Source organism: Vanellus vanellus, assembly GCF_965231255.1.
Source record: "Vanellus vanellus genome assembly, chromosome: 3".
NCBI classification, from domain to species: domain Eukaryota; kingdom Metazoa; phylum Chordata; class Aves; order Charadriiformes; family Charadriidae; genus Vanellus; species Vanellus vanellus.
Genome location: NC_138907.1, coordinates 14,750,816 through 14,768,040, shown reverse-complemented (window position 1 = coordinate 14,768,040; position 17,225 = coordinate 14,750,816). Strand labels below are relative to the sequence as shown.

Sequence of the window (17,225 nt, the reverse complement as noted above, 5' to 3'; positions counted from 1 at the left end):
AGTCCACCAACTGCAGGCTATCGCTCACAAGTCCAGCAAGGATACTGCCAATTCCCCTGTGGCTCAAGGCTTCTCACGAGGACCAAGCAATGGATTTTCTCAGAGGCGTTTGCCCTTTCAGCTTGCACAGGTCTGAGGACAGTGCGTAGCTCTTTGTTGTAATGTGCTGCCATTACTTGGTTGCTGAGTGCTTGATTTTATAGCCAATGCAGCTTGCACAACGAACAAAATTGCTATTAAGATGACAACTACAGGATGCAAAGCCAAGTTCAAAACTCCTATAGTGGTAGGACACCATTCTCAGAGGGATCGCAGGCAGGAGTGGTGCTTGGTGGTTTGGACTGCACAGCACTGTGGCAGATTAGATACCTGCTCGGTGTGCAACATTCACTACCTTCAGGGCTTGCTGCACCACAAGCTGGACTTCCAGCATTAACACTTGGGTAACATTCATTGCAATTTTTTGCTTAACACACCTAGTGGTACTAGGACTATCGCAGCATACAACTGGAATGATACCTGTAAACTGAGCATTACGTCTAAAGCAATAGTACCATTTTACCCTTAACAGGTTATATATACAGATATTGGGTAGAGTTATAAAGAATTAGACAAGTTACAACAGTTTGGGGGCACACAATAGGCATACAAGTACAACTGGAGCTTACACAGACAACTGACACCTGATTGGAAATGGAGCAAGCATTTCCGTTATCCCACTAGGATCTAAATAGTCATCTGAAGATGGAAAGCCAGTATCTTCACGTATATATCACATAGTTTACCCTGCTGCTTGCTGGCACCCCTCGAGACCAAGACCTTACATCATGCTCACCCTTGATACACTTGGCTGTGTTATCTCTTGGCACTAGCCACGGGGTTATACTAATCAACTACCCCTCTTTTAATGCCATTGTCCCCACTAACAGTTATTCAGAATTTATATTAGCAGATGCAACTGCAACAGCTTCCAAGTCACTCAAAGCTCCTTTGCTTTTTGATAATCAGGTGTCTCCAAGCAATTCCTCTTTCTCTTTCTTTGGCTTTGAAAGGGTTCCCTTTCCACTCCTGGAAAAAGTGTGGAATTTCCTGAAGAGAGGTGGGAATGGCATGATGCACCCCCAGCCAAATTCTCCTCTTGCTACTGGGAGCCAAGAGCTGCAAGGCTACACAAAACAAATGCAGCTGGCAGAGATCAGGAGATGCTGCAACATCTGTCTGGCTCTTGTCCTGGTCAGCTGCCAAAAGCACCATCCCCCTCACAGCAATAAGCAGTAAGGATGCCCCACAAGAGACCCCCAGGCACAGGCATCAGCAATCTCCATGCCCACCTAGACCTAGGCAGGCCACTCAGGACACCTGACCACCAAGGCCTGCCTCCTCACAGCTCACCACGGCACAAGCTGGTGTGCCCAGTTCTCCTCTCCCTAGCAGAAAGCAGGGACAAAAAGCTGGGATAAAGATGAAGGTCATCTCATGCCTTTACCAGAGGAAGAAGCTGATGAAGTCTCCCAGTCCTGCACCCATTCAACTCCAAGACAAGACACAGGTGAAACACTTGCAGGGGCCGATTCCTCCAAGGACCTGCCAAATCCCCACCACAGGCACTGCCCCCCTCTTACCCTTCAGAGGTGCCTTTCCCCTCCAGGGAAAAGAAGAGATGAGGCTGAGGAGGAATAGGAACAAGCAGGAAAAGCAGCAGAAACTGTCACTACCACCACCACAGCTGCCAGAGCTGTAAGGTACCCACCTCAACCTTCACTATACAGGGCCCCACACTAATAGAACCCTCTGCTTTAGAGCATGGCTCTGCTGCCCGTGCACCCTCCTTCCTACCCTGGCATTGGGCAGCTGCAGCACCCAAACGCCGCACCCCCCCCCCAGGAAAGCAGACATGCAGAGCAAGGCCCAAGTACAGCCTATCACAGTGCGCACACAAGAAAAGGAAGAACTTCCACCATCAACATCTAGCTCTTCCTGGTGAAGGACACGGACAGCTGACAATGAGCTGTAACATCCCTGCCTGAAGCCAACAACCCTGGGAGCATCCCAATCCTACACCCTATACTAACAGCCTCTTCTGGTTTAGTCTTTTTTTCGTAAGAGTATTTTTCTTTCTTGTTTTTCACCTTAGAATTAGTTCAGAAAAAGTCTCAGATGAAGCCAGTAAGATTTCAATTGGCTTTGCAGATAACAGGCATTTCCTCTGACCCTTAACAGGACGTTTAGTGTAACAAAGCCACATGTTTTATTTATAGTAATTAAATATGGCTCTGTAACAACACCGTATTGTTTCATGTGTTCCTATAAAGTTGGGTAACTTCATGCAGCAGGCAAAAAAACCCTCTGCATCAGCTCTCCACTATCCCAGCATATCAGTGTAATAACAACTAAAAGCTTCACTGCCAAAGCCTCAATGTACAAGGAAACCAGGCTTGAGCAAAAACTAACTGGACACTTGCCCAGACTAGAGGAAAGCATGCCACTCAAAGCGAGTTTGTATCTGGTTACTGCTCCACTGCTGCTCCTTCTGCTGGCATCCTCATGGCTCCTGCTTCTGGTTACTGCCTTCAAACACACATTGACTTGGGCAAGAACGGTTTCGGACACGTGCTGCTCGGAGACTGCAGCAGTGACACTCTCAATTTTCAGTGCTGAGAAAAGCTGCTCACATGAATAAATAACTTAGTAAAGAAAGGACAGAGACCTCTTACAGTTATTATTTCCCTTCTAAGCCTCTTCTAAAGGGTTTCACCTGCTTCTTCCAGCCTACTAACATCACCAACAAAAAGGACAGCAATCTAGCCCGTTTCATTCTGCTGGAATAAGCACAAACCTGGAGTTTCTGGTGTGGTTCTGGTAAGCCCATGTGTGTGTTCACATGCAAGTAACTGACTAAAAGAGACAAACTAAGCAACTTGTTCACAGAAGCAAAAGAATACCAGACCAGAAACAGAAACCTTGCATCTTGGTAAACTGTGTTCTCCAGATGTGTACACACAGAGGCACACAGAATCTTTGAGTATTCTGAAGCACTGCTACTCTTGCTCAGTCAAAATCCAAAACAACTCCTCTGCCTGTCTTGGCCAGCATAAAATGCATCACAGCATAGGCTGGTTCCCAGAAAAATGACCACACAGATGACCATACACAACAGTCTCCTCAATCAACTTTCTGCAACTTAGCTCGTCCTTTTTTCTTAAAGGAAAAGAAATATCACCTGCCTCCTTGGGGTTGCCAAACAGCATTTTCTAAGCAATCTGAATTAAAAAGATTTTGCGGCTGAGGATCTTGCATAAGGTGACGTGCGGAAACAAACTCCACAACTCACGAAGAGTTATAAAGCAGGTATGTTTATTGCAGTGCTGGGTGCAAGGGGGATCGCTCCTCCAAACTTGCACACCGTTAAGGGTTAGTTGTACAGCTTATATACATGCCATATATACATATTCACAAGGTTTTGGGGAAATGATTAACATGTTCATTACTTTTCCGGGAATTCATTACCATAGGCTACTACCCACTCCGGTATGCGCATTATAGTCTCTCAGTGGTCCTTCAGAATCCTCTGGTAGTCAATTACTCTTTTTTATCACTGTATTGTTTTGGTCCACTGTCCTTGTGTGGTTGCCAAAGCTGCTGAGCTTGGCCTGGCCAAAACCGGTTTGTCGTGTCCTGTTCTCTTTGTTGGGTGATAGTTGTAATAGTTTCCTTTAACTCAGAATGCTGAGTTGTCTGAGCGCCAAGCTGCGGAGAGCTGCCCTAGTGTCTTCATTCAGGAGCCTCTTATCTACGATTCTTGCTATGCATTTTGGTACGTTGCAATGTCTAACTGGATGTTGTTTCCCCCGTATCAAGCAGTTGCATTGTGATAAAGCTTTATGAGTGGCCAACACTGACACAAATTATAAAAATAAGGGAATGATAGCTAAACGCATATGAAAAACACTCAGATCCCTGAGATGAACCAGCAAAAATAGTTATGGTTCTTTTAGAAACATGATACAAGACCAAGAAATTGTGTGAGAATTTCAGCCAAGAGGGAGTTTAATAAAATAAATGACCACAAAAGTCATTAGGCAAAAGAACCAAAGCAGCTGATTGCCTGTTATCATGTAGCACACCATGGTGTTACATGGGAAATTCATTGGGGTTTGTACAAAATCTTCAGCGCTTGAGATGGCACCACTCACACAAACGCACTGTGCCATGGGAAAAGGGGAAAACCCAGGCTGAACCTCCCTGTCTGACAAGTGACAAAGCAAGCCCCACACAGGCAACTCCGAAAATGGCATACCGCAACAAACTGTTCTGTGAATAGGCAAGTACTAGCTTTGTCACCTTGGTCAACTAACTGGCTCAGCCCAACATTTTGGCACTTAAAAGACTAGATGTTGCCTTCAAAAGTTTGAAGAGTGCAAGGAATCTGAGCTGGCCTCAATCCACATATATTTTCCCAGCGGTTGGTGAGGTATGGCATCATCCTCACAACAAAACCTGCATTAAGACCAGTGCCAAGAAGAAACAATAGTGAGTTATGGTCATTGATGATTCCCTCCTGTGAGGAACAGAAGAACCCATTTGCAGACCAGACCTTCTTTTCAGGGAAGTTTGCAGCCTCCCTGGGGCCCGAATTACCCACGTAACCACAAGAGTGAAGAGCTTAGTACAACCTTCAGACTACTATTCATTCCTGCTCTTTCACTAATGATATCACAACAAGTCTGAGTTCAATCAAAAGAGACTTCATAATGCTAAAAAATTCAGGAGCACAAGTAGTGTTTTCCTCAGTCCTCCCAGTAATGGGGAGAGTAATTTGGAAGAAACAGGCAAGCCCAGAATATCAATACCTGGCTCCAGGACTGGTGCCTCTGCCAAAACTTTGGGCTTTTAAACCATGGAAGAGCCTTCAGAGCCCCTGCTGGGGCCTGATGGGATCCACCTGTCCCAATGGGGAAAATGTGTCTTCGGGTGTAAGCTGGAGGGACTGATTGAGAGAGCTTTAAACTAGAATTGATGGGGAAAGCTCTCCCTCTTCCCATTACACATTTCGTATCTAGAGCAGACTAAGAGCTCTCAGCTATCTGCCGTTAGGCAGTGGGCTGTAATGTGCAGTCTTCTCAAGTATGTGCACATCTGATGTGTTAATGCAACCGCTTGGACAACACGTGCGGCCACTTACCTTGTAAAGCTCCACGCGGTGATCCCCTCCTCTGGCGAAAGTGATTCATGAAGAGAAGAGGAGAAAAAAACAAACAAAAAACCCACATGTGAACATTTAAGCTTCCAGAAACAGACTCTCCCAATTGCCTCAGGCTTCCAGTTTAAGACAAACATGCCAAACATAAACACCATAACCGCTTTGTCACAGGCTCCAAGGAGACAGCAAGGCTTTGCTGAGCTATGCAGGACATAGTTTTAAAATCAGTTTATCTCTATAAATCTCTTCTCACAGCAGGTAAAGACAAACATTTCAACCCACCCTCCTCTCTGACTTATCCAAAGCCTGTAATACATCCAAAACAGCCTGTCCCTGTTGGCTTTGCAGACCCTGTGCTCCTGCCACCAGTGCTGCCCCAGTCAGTAATCCCTGCTCTCCAAGGTGTGATGCTCTCAGCAGAACTCACCACGTTAACCCAAGCAGCTGGCCCTTGGATTTTCTCACCTGGATCCAAACACAGGGACAGAAAGACATGTGCAAAAGACTGGGCAGAGAAAACCAAAGTTGAACACTGTAAGTCAGTCCAGGGGAAGAATCTGCTTTATTTATTTTTTTTTTATAAATCCAGACAATAAAATAGAATTGAGAGTGAATGTGCCATTACATGCTTTAAAATACATCCACAACATGATATGGCTAACCCACATTCAAATTTTAGTATTGACATAAGAGTAGACTTACTCCTGCACTCATATGAAAACTTTAGAACACTATGATTAGTTTGGTCAATGCAGCCTCTAAATCAAAATGCCACTTTTCAGACCTCCCTCTAGGAACACATGCACTTGCCAGCCAAAAAGCTGTCAACTCCAACTGTGCTACAAAATACCTAATGCAGCCAAAAACACCCGGGGCAAAACACAAGGGGTTGCTTCTAAGTCGTTTTGAATCATACAAGTCTGAAGAAGAAGATACACTTGCTTGAAAAGTCACCCTTGATGTGCACACATTGGTGCCTTTTCATGCATTCCTCAAAGCGCAACAGAGGAATTTTTCATTTAGGGATCAAGTAAGCATAACATTTTTACCTTAGCTCCAGACCACTCAGGCAAACCAGAAAGCCAAGGCAGTGCGCCTTTTACTTATGCTTAATGCAGCTTGCATCAATAAAGCAGCCCTTTGCCCAAAGAGACCGAATATACAGTATAGAAACATACAGTAATATATATTAAAGCTGAAATGGCAAAGCCAATACACCTTCAGCTTTTCCAACGCACAGAGCAAAGTGAAGTGAAATATGCAATTGATCCATAGCTCAGTACTTTACCTCTGTAGCACTTGGGAGAACCAAGAAGTAAATCTAATCAATGCGCACATAACAGAGATACTGGTCCCAAATTGCAACCATTAAGCTGCAGAATAGCTTCCATTACTATCATTTGCTACACCAAATAAAGGCAAGAAAACAAGAGAAGCAGTATTTGAAAAATAATGCAACAATTTGATTAAACCTTGTAATACATCAGCACAAGACGACAGTTTCCAAAAACCCATCTGCTCATGCACTTCCTGGCTCACAGCATGCATCTTCCACACTATGGCCTTGTACCAAAAAAAGAACACCGCTCAGGCAAGAATTCAGGTGAAAGAGGGCAACGTTCATCCAATGTAAAAGCTAGTAAACTTTCACTACCAGCACAGTTAGAACAGAGCTTATTTGCTTTACATCATGGAACTTGTATTCCCACAACGTTTCTGCTCTTGCTGAGTATCTACAAGCAGACAGCAGCTTCAAAAGAACATGCACTGGCACTCAAAACAGGGCTGCTACTCTTTGTAAGATGCATATTAGTAAGGAAAAAGACTGTGTTCTAGTAACTGAAGTAAAGCACTTTATCATGCAGAGAAGTGGCAGTAAGAACATGATTCGGAGAAACATCCAGGAAGTTTCACACTGTGCTAATGGTTTTTAGCATCCAGCAACAAAGTATAGAGAACCAACCTACTTCATTAGCTGATATACATGGTCAACTATAAGATTACAAATTTTAGAAATACTCCTGTTCCAGACAAATGTCCTGTACATATGCAACAATGAAACAAGACCAGCACGTTACCTTCCTCTTTCCTTCTGATTTTCCTTCCTCAGAATGTGTTAACTACTAAAATAAACTCATGAAAGGAACTGGAAAGTTAATTTAATGCACATAAATCACGTGCTAATACTACCCCATGTCCTGATTCAGAGACCACTATACTGAAAAGAAGTACTTCTCCCTACCTGATCTAGTAAACATCACAGCTTTCTGGCTTCTGGCAGACAGAGGACACAAGGCAAACTACAATATCAGATATCTCTGGTAGCTGCAATATATCTAGTCCCACATTCAATAAATGGAGAAATGTAATTTCTTAAAACGCACTTTCCTTTTAAAAGGAAGGACAAGTACCAAACTGCTTTTAGTTTTTATTGTTTTTAATCAACACGTTGAAACTGTGGCAAGCCAGGAAAACACAGCATGAAACAAAGTCATCACTGTTTTGTGCCTCACCTTGTTCCTGCATTGCCGTGCAAGTAAAGGATTACAGGATGGCTGGAACCTAAAGCATCTTCAAACCATAACTGGTCCTTCCCTCGGGCATTCTTCCATAAGGCTGCAGGGACTGTGTGCCTGTATACAGAAGGAAAAATTACACTATCCTGTTGCTAGTCAGTATCTGCCACCGGAATTTTGAGTTTTTCCCGATCAACTCATTAACTCAGAACTACACAACTCACATACACTCTTCGCAAAACGGCCACAATTAGCCGACAAACAGCCAAATTTAAAAGGCAGTGGCGAGGATTATTTCTACATTTTCAACTCCATCACCGTTGCCTTCAAAACTCAGGGCTGTGCAAGGCATCAAATTTCACAGGCAAACCCAAAGCACAATTACTGAACTTCGCACTGTTCTGGAGAAAGAATCTCAATTCCTCAGCTTTTATTGCACTTAATTACTTCAAATAACATACTTATACACCATAAACAAGATGCACAGCTAGGTCAGCAGATATTCAGAATAATCACCAAAGTCAGCTGGTTTTGAAAAGACTGTTCAGTGAGCAAGAGGCATATCTGACTCCATAGTCAATTTGAGGAAAAAGAGAGGCTTAGGGTCTGATGAGAAGATGGTGTTTGAAAACAAAATACACAAGGTTCTTGAAGGTATAATATTTTAGCTAGAAAAGCTACAATCTAGAAGAGCCAGCATTTTTTAACTCTCAGCTGTTCTTCTGTAGATAATATAGCTGGGCAGCCAGTTAGAAAGAATTACACACTGGCGGAACGGAAAGAGGGGAACAACAGACTGAAGAGAAAGTAGGCAGTTAAATTGGATAATTAGAAGATGAACACTGAAGGCGAATACTTGCCCACAACAACCTCAAATTGTTGAGAAGGCAGCCAGTTTACAGCTGTCAGAAGTAACTGGAGTACTCACATGCCTTTCTCCTTGGAAGAAAGACAAACTCCATCTGCACAACTTCCTCACAGATGTAAAACTCGGAGGACAAACCAATGCAGGGGAAAACAATGTAAAAAGTCATTTTCACAGCCAACAGACATTGAGTTCTTGAGGAGGAAAAAAGCCCCAGTAACTGTAGGACTCAACTTCTCCAACTGTTCTGCCTCAAGACTTTTGTAAGCTTATGAACAAAGCAGGCTGAGGACTTTGTTTCAGAAGCACACTGAACACAAGACCTTACACTGGCATTAAAACAAGGCTTCAAACTTTCAGGAAAACCTATCTTGTAAGTATCAAGAAAAATGACATGGACTCTGAATTGCCACCACAATCTGGAAGTTCTGTTTTAGTAAAGATACACAGTACACTTGTAAGGGAAATAAAATAAAAATCTCAAGACTGCAATCTAAACTTATTCAACAGCTTAGCAGGTAGAATTTTAGTTGTCCAAGTGAACATACAAACCATTATTTATCAGCCTACCCTGAAACGACTGAATTTCTAGCTTCTAAACATATCTTTCACCAAACTTCACTTAAAGGGAAGGAACCATCTTTATGTATCAGGGTATCACTGTTCCATTCAAAAGGTCATATACCCTCAAGCAAAGAGAAAATCCCTACTGCTTTAGTGGGCACATACGAGTTACACACACACAACTGAAAACTCCAAGTCCTACAGCTTACAAATCTAACATCCTGGCTGTATTAAGGAACAACCCTCCCAACCCCCCACCTGACATGGTGTCTAGCCTTTTTTACAGGTGTTTGCTGCTCTTGCATATATATTTATAAACTGTAGGCACTTTTTTTTTTTTCTTCAAAGCTAGCAGGAACTTTTCTGTGGCTTTAAAACTCCTGGTGTTGAGACACAATAGAAAGTGATCATGAGAAACACATGCAGAAGCCTGTTTGAGCTGGTGTAATAATATGGGAAGTACTGAAAGCAGACCTTTTCAGACAGAGAACCAGTCATCTGTGCTGATCACGAGTAACAAGGAGCTAAAATAAATTGCCCTTGCTGGGACGAGAAAATCATCTTCGTGAGGAAGGAATGACAAGTGAGCTCTGACACTGTCACTTGTTTTGTTAGGAGAGTAAACTGTGTGTTCCTTTCTCACCCACTCTCCAAACATTGCATATGTTTTATACACAGAATATTCTTCCTCCTACTCTGAACACTTTGATCCTGTTTTCCTATCTTCCCCCACATTTATTTTGCAAAACAAAATATGAACAGCAGTTGAATGACAAACCTTCTAACTCCTTGGGTCTTGTCTGATATAGAGGCATGATCTTTATAGCAATGCAGACCTATAACCTTTATGATTCCAAATTACGAAGTTTCTCTGAATGCACAGGTTGTCCAACTGGGTTTCATGCATTACTGACCTGAGTTCAGACAAGCTCCAGAGATTTGCATACTTTTCAACATGAACTCGGTCACTTGGCAGATGAAAACACAAACATCCACAAATCAGAGCAGGCAATGATTGTCACATGCACGGCAAAAACACTGGATAGGCAACATCGAGAACATAAAGGAGGATAAAGATACACAGCACATATTGCACAGAACAGGCTTCCTTACCAGACTCCGATGGTTACATCCTCCTCTGGCTGCAGGTAATAATTACAGGTGTGGTTTAAACCTTGATCCTGTGGTCTTTTCAAGTCGATGAAATACGGGACCCTCACTGAAATATCAAAAAAGAAAGAGAAAAACAATAGAATATGAACCCTTTTAATTTTTACCTTTATTTTCTTACAAAACTGCTTTACCAAGACACTGGAGAGTTTTACAAACTGGTCCACTGTGCTGGGATGACCTTACTCTTTTTGTGTGAAGGGATGAACTGGCTACAGCTGTGACTAAAATATGAACATCAAAGAGCGCAAGGTAAGAAGACACAAGTAACCATAAAAAAAAAAAAAAACCTGGGACCAGGCTAAAATTAAGAGGCTGGGGAGGAAGACGAAGCTTCCTGTTACACACATTTAACCATCTCTGCCCAGCCTGCTTTGTAAATTTCCCAAACACAAGATAGTCACTCCTGCTGCGTCAATGGGGTGGTTAGTTGATTTGGCAAACCTTCTACTGTTTGCATTGTAGCTGTAACGAAAGTTACTGATGGGACAAACACCCCAGGATAAAGGGTGCATCCCAGAGCTGTAACATGTTTCAGGATGACATGTGGTTTCAGCCTCTATAATACAACAATTTAAAGGAGATACTGCATTACAGTAGCAGACACCACGTTGCTCTTGTCCTGTAAGAGTAAGATAAATTGTGTTAAACACTGTCCTCCTGAGCCTTCGAGGAGGATATACAGTTTGGTAGCTCACTTTCCAAAGACTATCAAATAATTGCCATATCTCTCAAACACTGCAGCATTTAAAAGACAAAGTCAGGCCAGAAACTTCATCTCTTCAGGAAGAGATCCCTGCAAACAAAATCATTACACATCAATTCACTCTTCCAAATGTTTTATATTCCCTAACTTATACCACACAATTTTTCATTGCTTGTTATATTAAATGATTCAAACATGAGCAACATCAGGAAAGTCAAACATCAAACACTTCCAGCATTTTTTTTCCATTGCTTGGTTCACAAGCTACATCTTACAGACACTATACAATGTGCTAAATAAGGGGATGTGCTTAGTCTAAATGTTTCCTTTTCCATCACCAGTGCCGTATGGCCTCTCTAGACAGCCTCTGACACACCCAATATCAAGAGAGATGCTATAGAGATCTACTGACAGCACTGCGCAGCTTTAAGGACTCACTTCTCCCAGTGATTCAGGCTTTTCCCATAAACTTGAGCTCCGCTCCAGAAGAATCAGGAAGACTGTCTCCTTGATGGCATAACAATTAACACACCAATTTTTTTTCTGCTATTGACACAGAAAGAAGCACTGATAATGGTGACAGTCAAATCTCCCTTCACTCACCCCAAAATATCACTAAAAATTCCACAAACATGAAAACCAAGGCAGACAACAGGCGATGTTAAACTGACAAATCTAATCTGGCCCCTTAGACTGTAAATCTATACCTGTGCAAGTCTGTTTGCTCCTATGCCAAAGCATATGGAAGAGTCCCAGACAAAGCATGCACACCACCAGAGAACCATTAGGTGACTGCGCTGTCACCGCAGAACTCTGTGACATTCTCACAAGGGTGGTGGATCCTCCAAGAGGACTAAGTTCTGTGGTCAAGGTCCAGACGGGAACACAAGTCACTTCTAGCAGTGTTCTGAGAAAATTATTCAACGTCTCTGTGCCTTGATTTTCCCATCTGCCAAATCTGTTATGACATTCTTGTCAGATTTTGTATTACAAAGATATGAACAGGAACATACCAATGTTACAGTGATAGGGGCCAGGTAAGCATCTACCTCAACGCAAGAGAAATAAAAATTGCCTGTAATTCTGTATATGTATGGCATTTACCACTGGGATTGTCCATCTATTCTACACACACAGACAAACCATCATCATATAGGCATACATCACATGGAGATTTAGCACATCAAGGGTTAGTTTAATGACATGTTTCAGAGCTGTCTGGTATCACTCGCAACACATCACATGACCAAAAAAATCACATGATTTGTTAATCCTACTGATACAATAAATCTGATCTAGTCTGTATTTATGTTTCTAGAAATCTCAGTTGTCTGAAGACTTACAGTGAAGACAGCTTGGGATCTCTACTCACATGCCCATGCATCTCATAACCCGGAATGGAAGTCTGTCCACAAGAACAAATCCAGGCATTGGTTTGGTTGCCAACAGTGGGAGTACAGCTATTGATTGACCTTTAGCTATCTGGAGAAAAAAATGGAGGCACCTTCTCCCGAAGCTCTGTGCTACTGTTTTGGAAGCAAATCCCAAACTACACAAAAGGAGGAGAAAGAGATGGCCAAAGGGTACCGATCTTTACCCAGAAGGTTAAAAAAACAATATAACAGGACAGACCCTACACCAGTCCTCTGAAGGAGAAATGCCACTCTCCAGTGGAGATGAATTACTCAAAGATGCCAATGTACTTCTAATAAGTGTGTTAGAATGCACTTTGTATTAAGGCAAATAGTTTTTCATGGGACTATTGTCACAAGTAAAATCTGACTGCCATTATAAAGCAGTAGGACAGTGACATTAGTGAAAGAAAGCGTTATGGGACAATTATTTCAGTCATCACTTGGGAAAGAATAGAGATAGGAGCTTCAGGAAGACCCAAAGCTCTGCAAGGACAAATGCAAATCATCACTGAAACAGCAAGGTGATGAAAATGGAAGTAATCTGCATTATTCACATCAGTCAGTTCTGACAGTCAAGGCACAAGAGCTGCCCTATACACATGCATGCTTCACAGCAACCACAATCCAAGCTGTTAAAATATACAGAGCATGCAATCCAAATGATGGAAGTTACACAACAGCAACATATCTGTAGCTGGTCCTTCTAGCCAGAGCTTCTACAATCAGTGAAAGATATTTTTCAAAACTTCATTACAAAACACAGGTGAGTTTTAAAGACCAATTTAGATCTCAAAGTAGTAACTCCCACACAGTGATTCTCCATCGTTTTCCATCCTGTGGATGCTCAGGCCTCCTTGGGCGAACTGGGAGCTGAGCCAGCTTGTCAGACCCACTGTACCACCAGTCTGACCAAATGCAAAGCCTAAACAGACACAATGGAAACATTCAACCTGACTGCATGAACAGGTCTCTTCTGCCCCAACCAGAATAGTCTCCTAAAATGCTTTCAGGTGAAGAGTCAGTGCCTGGAAAACAATTAACTGGATTTAATTTCACTTGCTTGCTGTCTATTCATGCAACTTTATTGAACCCTTTGGAAAAATGTATTTGACATATTGCACAGTTTTCCTGAAGGACACCCTTTTGACTGAAATTGGCTTCAATGTGGTCACTGTATTTATATGAAGACATACTACAAAGACCACGAGGGCCACAGGGAATGCTTTCCAAACCACAGCTTGGAGACCTTACAACCGAAGAAAGTTCATACTCTTCACAAGCTATACACATGCAGGGTGAAAGTGATGTCAGACATATGAAAGATAAAGACACTCCTCTCCTTCGCCCCTCACCCATCCCAACAAACTGAGTCACTTACCAAAGTTTAGGAAGACCAGCTTCGCCTGAATAGCAGGGCAAAGTTTTACTAGAAATGGAATGGCTATGTACACTCCCAGCAACCAGATTATTAACTTCCGCAATCGAAACCATAATCCGTATCGCCTGTATAAAAGAAGAAAAAAAAAAAAAAAAAAAAAAGGAGAGAGACAGACCTGAATACAGAAGGAATTTATGAAGCAATTTTCACAATGACCTGTGTTTGGTGTATTTGAAAAACTGGTCATTTACTCTTTAAACAAAACTAACTTTAAACAGTTTATGTAGCCTCACTTGTTCGCAAGAAACAGAAGCAACCAAACTGTCAGCTGATGATATGCAGCTTAGAAAAAGGGAATAGAAACTCCCCAGTGATTACATTCGAAAACACTCTTGTAACAAGAGCTTTTTTTCTGCTGATATAACAGATTTCAGGATCTCCAGAAATGCTTATCGTATGTTTGTCTCCAAAAAAGTAGCCTGACTTCATTTCCCATTTAAACCACTATCAGCAAGATTTTGTTCAGTTAGATTTTCACATATTTTGAGGAACTATGTGTAATGAGACTGGTAGAATTACACATTCTCTCACGTACAGACTGGAGCAGACATTCTGCCTTGTCCAGCTAAAAGGGTTCATACCTCTCAACACCCTGGAAAGCAAATCTTTCTAAGTTACAGAACATCATGAAATTTCTTATCTGCAGCATTATTCTCTATGAGTCCGGACTGAGTTTGGAACAATTGCCCCAACACTTTATTTCTATTTTCTCCTAAGTATTCTGATTGAGAAGAGTAAACTACAAAAAAATACCCAAACCAATAACACAAAATATCAAACGATCACACAGCAGCAGCTAAGCAATTTCTCTCAAAATATACTTTCTTGCCTCAGAATAATTACCGCATACACAGTCATATATATATATATATATGTGTATGAATGCACACATAAAGGTGAACTTCTAATGATCTAGCTGATTACCATTTTATGGACAGAAACACTGAGGCCCTCAGCTATCATTGTAATCAAGAACAAAAAATGCATGTAAACCCTTTCAGGCAACACAACTTCCTTTGCTTTCCAGCAGACAGCCTTGAGCAGGAATCACACTGCACACCAGTGAGCAACCAGTTCTCAGTATCGAGAACTGGCAGCAGCTGAAAGCAGAGATCAATTTTTCCAAGAGGCATGAAATTATTAATCTCCTATTTGGCAATTTTAGGAGCTTACACACTGAGCTTGCTCCATACTAGTGCTAGGAGGGTTTGAACACTGTCAGCTAGTTGAAACTACCAAATAGAGAGCCTGAAGACCTCTTTTTTAAGCATTTCTACAAGAAATATGAGTGCACAGACAGAACCAGGATGGAAATAGTTTAATCGCGCACCAAAATCTTCAAGATCTCAACAGCTTTTGTAGCCCTAGGCTAAAGCAAAGACTCTCAGGACCAGTTTTTCAGCATAGTGAAAGAGGAGGCACCACCCACCCACCCACCCACCCCCACCCCCGGTTAAGTTTTTGCCATGATTGCTACGGTACTCACAGGGAATAGGCTATCCTCCTATTCATCCAAAACCTGTCTCCAGCACACTACTGCCTAGCTACAAGCGTTTGTCTGTCTCCTCTCACCCATGAACCATATTCTGGACTTCAGAAACATCTACCAAAGTCAATGTGCTTTTTTTGACAAGCTAAAGGAACTGCCATTTTTCAAGAGGGAAAAAAAAAAAAAAAAAAAAAAAGACTATAATATAAGACAATGCCAGCCAGCTCTGGTTGCAACAAGCCCATGTTGAAAGGTTCAACAGATTTTAATACTTCCCATGGCAAACCTGAAAATGAAGAGGTGAAGAAATGAAGAAAGCCAGCAAGGCTCCCAGTGACATTTCCATACCTCAAGCACATATTAAGGAAAGCAGAAACAGCAAAGGGCTGACAGAGGAAACAGTAAAAAACAGGGGCTTTAGAAGAATGTTAGTGAATACCAAAGCCTTAGACTGACACACCTCTGCTCCATGGAGAACAGCAAATAGAGGAGGTGGCAGAGGTCCTGAGTGCACAAGCAGTAACAAGCAACACAGAAAGCCTGCCTCCAGTTGTGGTCTTTGAGAGTGGCCCAGCAGACGTACTCTAGAGCCAGGGTCTGCAGAGCAATCCACTGTGAAACGCTGTAAGGTCAGCTAAATACACATGGAAACTCCACAACTTTGGAAAAAAACATGCAACATTTTGCTTGAGCTAATCACAGCTCTCCACACTCACATTAAAACCAGCTTTCTGCAACCACCCTCACATTAGCACCTACTGCCTATTTCCATCTCTGGAACGGGTTTGTGGAAGGGGCGGAGAGATCACTGAAGGGTAGCTGAGATTTAGTTGCTGAGCAATCAGGATATAATTTAGCTCCCTTCAATAAGAAAACCATGTCTTTTCGTTAAAACTTTTTGTCTCGTTTAGCTGGTTGCTCAGAGTTAACACAACCCTGGCAGTTTCCTCTCGCCTCACACTTGAGAGGTGACTTTGCCACCACCACCCTCCCACTAAGAACGGTAACACGGGTGAGCACCCAGGCAGGATGGGGCTTTCCAGCAAGCTGCCCCATCTGGGGCTCAGATCCTGCTGCAGCCAAACAGAGCTCTCCTGGGGGACTTTCACATACACCAAGGTTTCGGTCCTACCAAAAAACAACCCCACTTGTTTAGAAAGGCACCAGAGTCAGGTCTGAGCTCCTCCACGCACAACCAGAGCACATCAAAACACAGGCTCTTCAGATGCCTGGACTCCAAAAGCACTTAGCATGACCCCACCACCAGCTGGAACCAGGCACAGAAAATGCTGAAGATGCCATTGTCTGAGCAATGCTGTCAGAGCTCAGGAATGATTTTAGTTTCTTGGGACATATCTTCCTTTGCTCTGGCACCCCACGCCAAATGCTAATTGGTAACGTGACATTTACACCTCATCTCCAGGGAGATGTCTACTTAAAATGCAACGAGGACAAAGCTTCTATCCATCAACAAACAGCTTCTCTTCTGCTGATAAATTTAAGACAACGTGCTGAAGTACAGACACTGTAAAATTATCAGGTAAGTCTTTAGTGAGCAATTTAGCTAAATTAAACTTCTCTTGCTCTGCAGAAAAGCTACTTCAGGAAGAAAATGCCCTGTACAGGGAGCTTTTGGTGTGCTCAGGCAAAAGCAGCAGCAGTATACTTTTTCACCTCCTTTACACCAGGAAACTCAGTCTTATTTGGAAAATACAAGTGAGTTAGAGAATAATCAGCTGCAAACTGAAGACACTGATGAATATCATAAATGGATTTCCGAGAACAATAAAAATGTCTAAAAAACCCAAAACAATAAAAAAGCCACCCCACACCAACCCAAAACACCCAACACCAGAACCAAA

General features: G+C 42.4%; 1 protein-coding gene across 1 annotated transcript in view; it reads right to left on the bottom strand.

The window, feature by feature from the left end:
- ABHD12 (abhydrolase domain containing 12, lysophospholipase) overlaps positions 1-17,225 on the bottom strand; it is a gene marked incomplete at its 5' end in the record, with an annotated part of 43,108 nt that overhangs the window by 9,015 nt on the left and 16,868 nt on the right. Inside the window, 4 exons of the mRNA XM_082480282.1 lie at positions 5,183-5,213; positions 7,714-7,833; positions 10,259-10,364; positions 13,815-13,939. Coding sequence (XP_082336408.1) covers positions 5,183-5,213; positions 7,714-7,833; positions 10,259-10,364; positions 13,815-13,939 — 382 coding nt within the window. The remainder of the gene's footprint in view (positions 1-5,182; positions 5,214-7,713; positions 7,834-10,258; positions 10,365-13,814; positions 13,940-17,225) is intronic.